This window comes from Melopsittacus undulatus, chromosome 16 (assembly GCF_012275295.1).
Source record: "Melopsittacus undulatus isolate bMelUnd1 chromosome 16, bMelUnd1.mat.Z, whole genome shotgun sequence".
NCBI lineage: Eukaryota > Metazoa > Chordata > Aves > Psittaciformes > Psittaculidae > Melopsittacus > Melopsittacus undulatus.
Genome location: NC_047542.1, coordinates 5,679,814 through 5,688,852, shown reverse-complemented (window position 1 = coordinate 5,688,852; position 9,039 = coordinate 5,679,814). Strand labels below are relative to the sequence as shown.

General features: G+C 61.6%; 1 protein-coding gene across 5 annotated transcripts; it reads left to right on the top strand.

The window, feature by feature from the left end:
• The first annotated feature begins 599 nt into the window (after positions 1-599).
• Positions 600-7,850, top strand: CSF1 (colony stimulating factor 1). 5 transcript variants are annotated; one of them, XM_034069939.1, is made up of 10 exons: positions 1,346-1,370; positions 1,653-1,784; positions 3,132-3,194; positions 3,492-3,671; positions 3,989-4,166; positions 5,039-5,769; positions 5,976-6,031; positions 6,119-6,171; positions 6,461-6,468; positions 6,578-7,850. In XM_034069939.1, exons 1-8 carry the CDS (start codon positions 1,347-1,349, stop codon positions 6,168-6,170), a joined length of 1,416 nt encoding a protein of 471 aa, XP_033925830.1. In that variant the 5' UTR covers position 1,346; the 3' UTR covers position 6,171; positions 6,461-6,468; positions 6,578-7,850. The 5 variants fall into 5 exon arrangements, with proteins under 5 accessions (XP_033925833.1, XP_033925832.1, XP_033925830.1 ...); XM_034069942.1 differs by lacking the exon at positions 1,346-1,370 and adding an exon at positions 600-655 and having other exon boundaries at positions 5,642-5,769; positions 6,461-7,849; XM_034069941.1 differs by lacking the exon at positions 1,346-1,370 and adding an exon at positions 600-655 and having other exon boundaries at positions 6,461-7,849.
• The last annotated feature ends 1,189 nt before the right edge of the window (positions 7,851-9,039 follow it).

Genomic DNA, 9,039 nt, shown 5'->3' with positions numbered 1-9,039 from the left:
ATGCATATACATCTACACATGCACATACACATGTGCAAGACCAGGGGTTAATGTATGTGTGTGTGATGTGTGTGTGTGTGCATGGGTACCTGTGCCTAGAGGTGAGCACACACCCGTGCAAGCCCCAGGTATATGTGTCCACATGTCCAGGGGTGGCCATACATGTACAAACATGTGCAAACCCCATGTGCATGTGTGTGCATACGGCACCGTGCAGCAGATGGGGTGGGCGAGCCGAGCCGAGCCGATCGGGACCGACCCGATCCGAACTGATCCGAGAAGAGGCCGACCTAAGCCGAGGAGAAATCGATGCGATCCGAACGGGGCCGATGCGATCCGAATGGGGCCGATGCGGTCCGAATGGGGCCGATGCGTTCCGAGGAGGGGCCGATGCGATCCGAACGGGGCCGATGCGATCCGAACGGGGCCGATGCGGTCCGAGGAGGGGCCGATACGATCCGAACGGGGCCGAGCGGGGCCGAGCGCCAGCCCATTCTCATAAACCACATGCTGCCGCGGCGCTATAAAGGGGAGCGCGGCGGCGGTGGTGGCTCAGCCCGGCCCCGCTCGGCTCCGCCGCCGCCTCGCCCGCTCCGCCCGGCCCCATCGCAGCCCCGGCCCCACGGCAGCCCCCATGCCCCGCCTCGGAGCCAAGGTACTGCGGCCGCTCCCGGTGCCAGCGCTGCGGGGTCCCCCCGTCAGCCGCTCGGGCACAGCTCCGGGTCGGGAGCAGCGGCTCTCGGCCGGGGGATGCTCCAGCCCCGGCTCCGTTCATGGACCCGCAGCGTTAGGCTCCAGCCCCGCTCCCGGTTCTCGGCCGGAGCCGGGGGGTGAAGCCGCGGGGGTCTCGGCTCCAGCTCCCCGGAGCCGGCGGGGGGAGGCCCCGGCTCCAGCCCGTCCCGTCCCGGCCCCGCGGGGTGAGGCTCCGTTCAGCCGTGGCCATGTCCCTGCGGTGGCAGCTGCACAAGAGGGGAGGATTTTGGACAACTTCCAAGGGAAATTCCCCCCCTCCATCACCCAGACACCCTCTCAGTGCCGGTCACCGGAGGGGGGGGGGGGCACAGAGCATCCCCCCACCCGGGGGGCTGCTCCATCCCCACCTCGGGGGTCTGAACCGGGGACAACCCCCCCATTGCCACCGTGATCCCAGCACGATTTGAGGCCTCCCCTCTTCGTTGCAGGGGGATTGGGAGGGGAATTTGGGGCGACGCCAGAGCTGCTGCATGGAAAGAGCCCGGCGGGTGCAGGCTGTGGAAGCTGGGGGGGGTCCGGAGGGTGGGAAGAGGATTTTTGGGGCTGGGTGGGTCAGTGTCAGGCCGGTCCCCGGAGCAGGGGTGGAGGAGGAGATGTGCAGGGAAGCTGGAGCAATGGTGTGGGAAAGAGGGATGAGGGCTGGATGGGGAATGTGGAAGTGGCTGAGAGCCACAGCCAGGCTTGTGCTCGCCAGGCTCCGGCCACGCAGCCCCTGCGCTGGGCACTGGGAAATTCCCTGCTGACCTGACGCTCTAAAAATAGCAGGATAGGGATGGGAATGGGGCTGGAGGTTCATGGTGGGGTTATCCCGTTGGATCGGGGTCAAGTCCATCGCAAAGGGGAGGGGGGTGGCAAAGGGGGGTTAACGCTGCTCCAAGGCTTTGCTCTGCCATGCTCAGGTGTGCCTGCTCCGCTGCACCCTGCTCTCCTCCCTCCTCATCCTCCTGCTCTGCAGCATCCATGAGACGGAGCAGAACCGATACTGCCAGCAGATCATCACCGAGAGGCACCTGGCTGAGCTGGAGGAGCTGGTGAGTGACCCCCTGCCTCCTGCCCGGGATGGGGCACAAACCAGCCCTTATTTGGGGCAAATCTGCTGGTTTTCACCTCTGGCATCAAACTGGTGGTACCCAGGAGCTGAGCATCCGCGGGCACGAGGGACAAGCGGGTGCTGGGAGGCAGGGTGATTGTGCAGTCGTGCTTTTAGCATGGGCAGCTGTGGGAAAGTGCTGGTGGGATAAATGGGAGACGATGGGGAAGAAGCAGGAACGGGGCTGGAAGAGGCAGGAGCGATGGGGAAGCAGAGATGGGGACGGTGCTTTCCGGGCGGCTGCGCAGGGGTTAAGCGGAGGAATCCGGCTGCATTCCTGAGTCCAGCTGCTTGCCTGGAAGCTGGGCTGGCAACAGGGCTGCGGGTGGGTGGCAGGCAGCGAGGGGGGCCGCTGGCCAGGCGATGGATGGAGCCAGCCAGGCTGCGGCCATGGGTGCCTTTGGCGATGGGTGCCTTCCACCCTGCGTGGTCCATAGGGGCAGCGCTGGATGCTCACACCCATCCCACAGGGACACGGCTCCTCCTGGCCCCATCCCGGCTGTTGGGGCCGTATCTTGCGCTGGCCCTTGGCTCACCTCCGAGCGTGGGAATCATGCAGATGTTCGGGGAGAGCCGGGAATCGGGGGCACGCAGGGATTTAAGCGGTTGTCGCAGATTAAACACGGTGCAGAGAGCAGGGTCCTGTACCCGAGCCCATAACCGCTGAGTCCGGGCTCGGTTTTACCTCTTCCTCTTCAGGCGCTGAGCTGTAGTGCCAGGAGATGGCAGATAACGGCGGCTTCCTCTACCCTAATTGTCCCGGGGGGTGGGGGGGGGGAGCCTTTGCTTTGTAATCCTATGGGATTGGGAGCGGGTTCGTGCTTGCAAGGGGAAAGGGGATGGAGCAGGTTTGAATGGAACGGGTGGTTTTGCTGCTGGGGATTGCAGCCCTCTCCTCTTGCCGCTGGCGGAGGAGCCATCCCCTGCTCCAGCCCCTACAGGATAATGGAGCAATTGTTTCCGGGCCGTTATTCCAGCCTGGAATACCGGCCGGGAGATATGGAGCTTGTGTTGGACCCCACATTGGGTCATGGCATCGGGGGGTTCTCGCTGTGGTGTGATTCCCATGGGATGTGTGGCCTCCTGCATAGTGGGATGCTCTTTTGCAGCCTGGTTTTAGCACTGGGGAGGAGAATAAAGCAGAGCTCTGCTGTGATGCTGGGAGGAAGAGGAGGAGGAAGAGAAGCAGGGTGGGAGGAAGAAGACGTCCCTCGTACAGGGAGTGTGCTTATCCCCCGTATGCAGGGATAAGCACCCCATGGGGTCACATCCTGCTCTGTCTTCCCAGGCTGACACCCAGATGCAGCACCCGGGCAGAGTTTCCTTCAAGTTCATCAGCAAGATACAGCTGGTGAGTGGCTCCTTTTGGGGACACAAGGGGACAGGGATCAGGGCTGGATGGTGCATGGGGGGGTCCTTGGGTCTCCTCTCTCTTGTCCCCTTTTATGGGTGGCAGCCCAGGAGGGACCCATCCTGCCTGGAGGCAGCTGTTGAGTCCCAGCTTGGGCAGCCTGCGGGGCCATGCAGGGGCATTTGTGCCTCCGTGCCTCAGTTTCCCCAAGGCAGAGCGGGATGGGAGGTGCTGCTGTGCCCATCCCAGACCCAGACTCACTTCGGGGTTTGGGACACGGTGTCTGTATCCTCACAGAACGACTCCGTTTGCTACGTGAAAGCAGCTTTTCCTCTGCTGGGCAAGATCCTGGAGCGCACAGAGTTCAAGGAGAACTCCTCCAACGCCAAGAAGATGCAGATGGTGAGGAGCATGTACAACCGCATCGATGAGAGCATCGACCCCTGCATCAGGGAGGAGGATGAAGAGGAGAGGAAGGTGCAGTGTCCCATGCCGTATCCACAGGGGAATGGTCCGAGCCCTCATCCCTGGGTGACAGGCTGGCTTGGACAGAGCCTGGGGTAATGTGGTCAATGTGAGGTGTCCCTGCCCATGGGAACTGGATGATCTTGAGGTCCTTTCCAACCCAAACCCTATGGTTCTATAAATGGGGTGGCCAGAGGTGGGTGCATGGGCACAGGGAACCATGGAGGGGTGTCCAACCCTGCCGTGGGTGCAGTGTGGAAGCCCACGGTGGTGCCAGTGGGTGCTCTGCATGGTTGTGGAGCCGATGCTGAGCACGGTTGTTCCTCCAGCTGTCCCAGATGTGCTTCGAGGAGTTCACCACATCCCCATATGAGATGCTGCTGCTGGTCAAGCACTTCTTCCAGGACATCAACCAGCTCCTGCACCACCAGGAGACCTTCGAGCGCGATTGCAGCCAGGTCTACCGCAGAGCCTGCCTGGTACCCGGCACGGCTGCAGCATCCCCCGGTGAGCTCCGAGGCTTGGGCTCTGCCTGGTGCTGGGCTGGGGGGGCTTGGGATCACCTGCATGGGGCAGCTTCACAGCCGCGTGTCCCATCCATGGGCACATGCGGGCGCCGTGGGCTCGTGTCTGCGTTGGTCCTGTCTCTGTGCCCGTCCCCAAGGGGTGGCCTTGGTGTGTCCGTTTTGAGCCAGGCTTGGGAGAAGGGGCTGGAGGCCTTTTGGAGGTGGGATTTGGGCTGAATCCTGCTGGAAACGAGATGCTGAGGGGTGGAAGGAAGCATCTCCATCGGCTTGGTTGGAGGCTGCGGGCTTGGCTCCGTCTCAAAGCGCCAGTGCATGGGATGAGTGTTAACACAGAGAATGGAGGTGCTGGGATGGCTCTGCCACCGACGTGCTGCATGACCTCGGCTGCATCACTCCGACCGCCCCGTGCCTCAGTTTCCCTTGGCCAAGCCTTCAGGGAGAGCGTTTTGGGGTGGAAGAGCCCCATGTCACTGTCCTGTGTCTGCATGCCCATGGAGGAGATGCCTCACTGTGTGCTGGAGCTGTGCCATGTCCCAGTGTGCCTGTGGGTCATGGATAACCTGCTGCCATCGGCTCGGGGCACCCGGAGATGCGGGTTCGCTTCCTCCTGCCTGCTGCTTCTCATCTCTGTGCTGCCCCATTGCTCCCTGCCTGCTCCCTGCCTGCTCCCTGCCTGCTCCCTGCCTGCTCCCTGCCTCACCTTTGCCCTCCTGGCTCTGTTTTGGGTGGCTGTTTGACCTGATTCCCTATGGGGAGGGACCGGGGACGCTGCCCCCGACCTTGGACCTGCTGCCTGGGCCCCTCCTGGAGGCTGCTGACCCCACGGCCGTCTCTTCTCTCTGCTTCTTTCAGGTGTGGGGACAGATCCTGACTGCAATTGCCTGTCCCCTGCCCTCCCTCCTGCCACCCAGCCCTCCCCCTCCGCTGCCAGCCCTGCCCGCAGCGAGGAGGCACCCGCTAGCACCCGGCTCCCTTACAGCCTCCTCCATGCCACCCTCACCCCATCCCAGCCCCCCAGTGCCACGGACGGGGGCTCGGGGGCCGGGGGGGTAGGTGAGGCTGCGGTGGTGCCATCCATTGGGATGCAGGAGCCGGCTCCGGTGGAAGCCATCCTGGATGCAGCCGGGACCATTGGCCTGGCAGCGTTGGACGTCCCCATCCCTCGTGGGGACAGGGAGCTGCTGGACGGGGGCACCGGGACAGGGGCCGCTGCCCCCCGGCCGCATCCTGCCCAGCACCACGGAGCCTCCATCCTCCTCGGGACCAGCACCCCCGGCAGCGGCGGAGCCAGGATGGAGCCCATGGCCCAGCTCCGCTTCACCAGGATGGCCCCGGGGCTGCGGGACAGAGCCGCGGGGGGCCCCGGGGCACGGGGCTGGGGGCTGAGCCGGCCTAGGGAGCCCCAGCACGGAGGGGCCGGGCCCAGCTTTGACTCTGGCTTTGTTCTGAGCGCAGAGCAGCGCAGGAAGGAGCCGCTCGCCAGGCAGGGCCACCGGGAGCCCCTCGTCTACATCACGGTGGCCAGTGCGGTGGCCGTGCTGCTGGCCATGGGGGGGCTGCTCTTGTACAAGTACAGAGCCAGGGTAAGGACCCCCAGCAGCAGCCTCAGTGCCCCTGCTTGGCTCTTGTTCTGCATGGGCTGAGCCCCACGTTCCTCCCCCTGTCGGGATGGGGGCACACGAGTGATGCTCAGTGGGGTGGGAAGGTGTTGAATGTGTGTCTCCCCCCCCCATCCCATTGCAGCCCCTTCCCCATGGCTCATCTCCCCATTCCCCTTCCCTTCATGCAGGTCCTGGAGCGGCCGCTGGAAGATGGAGACCATGACCCCGAGGAGCCAGAGAGGAGGTGGGTGTGATGCCCCCCGGCCTGGGGGGGCTTTGGGGGCCCCCACTGTGCCCTAACCCCCCCCCCCCCCCCGGCTTTCCCTTGCAGGGCACTGCAGGGAGCAAGGGAATGTCCAGACCTGGAGACTCAGGACCTCTGAGGTGAGCAGGGGCTGGATGGGACCTTGCTGGGCTCTGCTCCAAGCCCAGGGGGATGGTGTTGAATCCCTGGATCATCCCCAGTCTCAGCCATAGGCAGGGAATCTCTGCTGCTGGCAGGGGATGGATGGGGATGGGAGAGTCCCAGCTTGGCGCCCAGTGCTGCCAGCTGTGGTTTTGCAGCCCATTAATCCATTACCAGCACTTCCTTAATATATAGAGTGGATTTCTTCCTGTGGTTTTGATGTGCTTCTTCCCTGGCTCCCACTCACCATTCCCGTCCTTCCCACAGGGCCCGAGGTGGGATGTGAAGCTGCTCGGGGGCTTGGATCCGGATGCTCCTTGCTGTGTGCAGGAAGGGTCGGTGCACGATGCTGATGCTGATGCTCCCTCTTCCCTCGCCCCACAGACTGCACAAACCTCCCTGGCAGGGACTCAAGGATGTGCCCCAAGTGGGGACCCCTGTGCTCTGAAGGGATTCAGGATGGTGGCAGTGGCCGATGTGACGCTGAGCTGGATGCTGGAGGTGCTGGATGTGGGATGACGATGAGGATGGATCCTGCTTGGACACGGCCAGCGCTGGCTGAAGGTGGAGGGGATCAGCTCCATGAATCGTGTCCCACCCCAGCATGGTTTGGAGCAGCACCAATCCCTTCATCCTGCCTTTCCCAAGGCTTCATCCGGAGCATCCTGGCTGCTGGGGCCGGGGGGGTGGCAGTCACCTGGACCCCCTCAAGCTGCACAACCCCAGCTCCTGACTGCAACCCTCACACTGTGAAGACTTAAGCCCACCAGTGCCCATGTCCCTGCATGGGAATGGGTTTGGGGGTGATGCTTGGCACCGTCCTGCTCCTCATCCTCCTGCCTCCGGTCCTGCTCCCGAGCTGGCCTCGGGATGCTCCGAGGGCTTTATTTGCATTAGAGTGAATCAAAGCCTTTTATCCCACAGGAATATTTGAGGGGGGCCCCTCCTGCCCCCCCACAGGGTTCTTGTTGCGAGCTGGCCTCGCCTCCGACTGGATTTCCTCTTGTGACTGCGCTTTAAAGAAGGGAAATGGGGCTCGGGAATGACTTGGATCAATGGGGATGCATGGGATGGAGATGCCCACTTGGGTAGTGAGGGACGTTTTGGCTCAGCCCCGCTCCCTGGCTTTGGGAATGGCCTGGTTTGGGGTGCGCCAGTCCTGGTGGTACCCAGAACAGTGGGGTTGGGCCGCATCCTGCATCCCTCTGGCCCCAAATGTGAAGCGTGGCCTGCGCTGCTCTTGGGTTTTGAAGTATTATTTTTATATGATGGAAGAAAACGTGGACAAAAGCAAACTTTTTAAAGAAAGCATTACTATTAATTGTGGTTTATATATATATATATGTATGTACGTACGTATGTGTGTATTTATGACTGCCAGAAGGAGGGGATTCCAGTGCAAGGGACTCGGTGTAAAGCAGGAGCCAAGCCCTGAGTGCAGCAAGGAGGCTGTTGGGGGAGCTCTGATTTACACCATGGGGAAGGGGGGGAATGAATCTCACCTTTAAGCTGTTGTTGGATTTATTTTTTGCCTTTTTATTTTCTCCTGGTTTTGATACAAGGAAATGTTGGAATATTTTATACAAAGTCATTTAAAGAAGTTTATTTAAAGAAAAGCATAGAAAGCAGCTTGTATATTTAATATTATTAATAATAAAAGGTGACGTGGAGCGCTGTGTGAGTGGGGGAGCTGGCACTGAAGGGGGATGATGGGGTCCCCATGCCTTGGAATGGGTGGGAAGGGGGGATGGAGACCCTTCATCCTCACTCCAGGATGCTCTGGGGCTTGGTCCAGCATCCAGGGTTGCATCTCCTCTTGTGCTCTGCACCTGGGGCTACTTTGGTGCCTTACAATGGGGAATCCATAGGGAAAGCTCCTGGAGCAGAGGCCTGGATGTGGCCAGCACTGGGATAAGGGCTTGGGGTCACGCTCCCGCTTTCCTGTTGATGGCAGGCAGGAGTTCATGGCCACAGGCATCAGGGCAGAGGGATGCATCCGGCTTTCCTGCCCCAGCCCACCCCATCCTGCTGCCATTGGGGTGCTCCTGCCATGGGCTCCCCTTTCCCAGTGTTGGGGGCCCCCAAACCCTCCTGTGGGACTTGGGAAGCAGCTGCTCAAAGCAAACAGACCCTCAGCAGCGCTTCCTGAGAGCACTTCACTTGAGAGGCAGCAATGGAAGAGGCATTTCCGCAGGGAATGGGGGAGCCTGCATCCCGCTCCCTTTGCATGCACCCAGCATCCCTGGCCGGGGGGGGACACCCATGGAATGAGTAACCCTAACCCTAACCCTAATGGCTTTAACACCACCCTGAGCCCCTCCCGTGGTGTTAGGGTGCAGGGTAAACCCCCCGCATTGCTCCCATGGGATGGATGGGACCCGGAAGCGTTTTGTGGGTGCTGAGTTGTGTTTGCTGACAAACAGGATTCCTCGACGGGAGCTGACTCAGCCCAGCCCTTCCTCTCCCCAGCAGCAGACGGGGGTTTCCCAGCCCCACATCCCCTTCCCAGGGAAGTGGGACCTATATATATCCCATTGGATTCAGGCCACAGTCATTATGGTTGGATTTGGGGGGGGGGGTATTTAAGGTCAGAGGCTGCTCTTGGGGGTGGGCACAGGGGCAGCTCCGGGTGGAAGCACAGGGAGCTGAATGATGGCTCCAGAGGAGCAGAGCTGGGAATGTCCCTGGGATATGAGGAGCAGTGATTGCCACCCCATCCACATGTACCCCACAAACCCTCATCCCTGCCCCCCTCTGGCTGCTTCAGACAGCTCAAACCTCTGGAAGAACATGGACAATGGGGGAAAATAGGAAAACCCCATCTTGCTGCCCTAAGGCTCAGGTCA

Excerpts from the sequence above, each read along its gene's own strand:
- CSF1 (XM_034069940.1), top strand. The coding sequence starts at position 1,347 with ATGTGCAGGGAAGCTGGAGCAATG. Across the intron at positions 3,195-3,491 it reads TCATCAGCAAGATACAGCTG|AACGACTCCGTTTGCTACGT; the intron begins GTGAGTGGCTCC and ends GTATCCTCACAG. Across the intron at positions 4,167-5,038 it reads CACGGCTGCAGCATCCCCCG|GTGTGGGGACAGATCCTGAC; the intron begins GTGAGCTCCGAG and ends TGCTTCTTTCAG.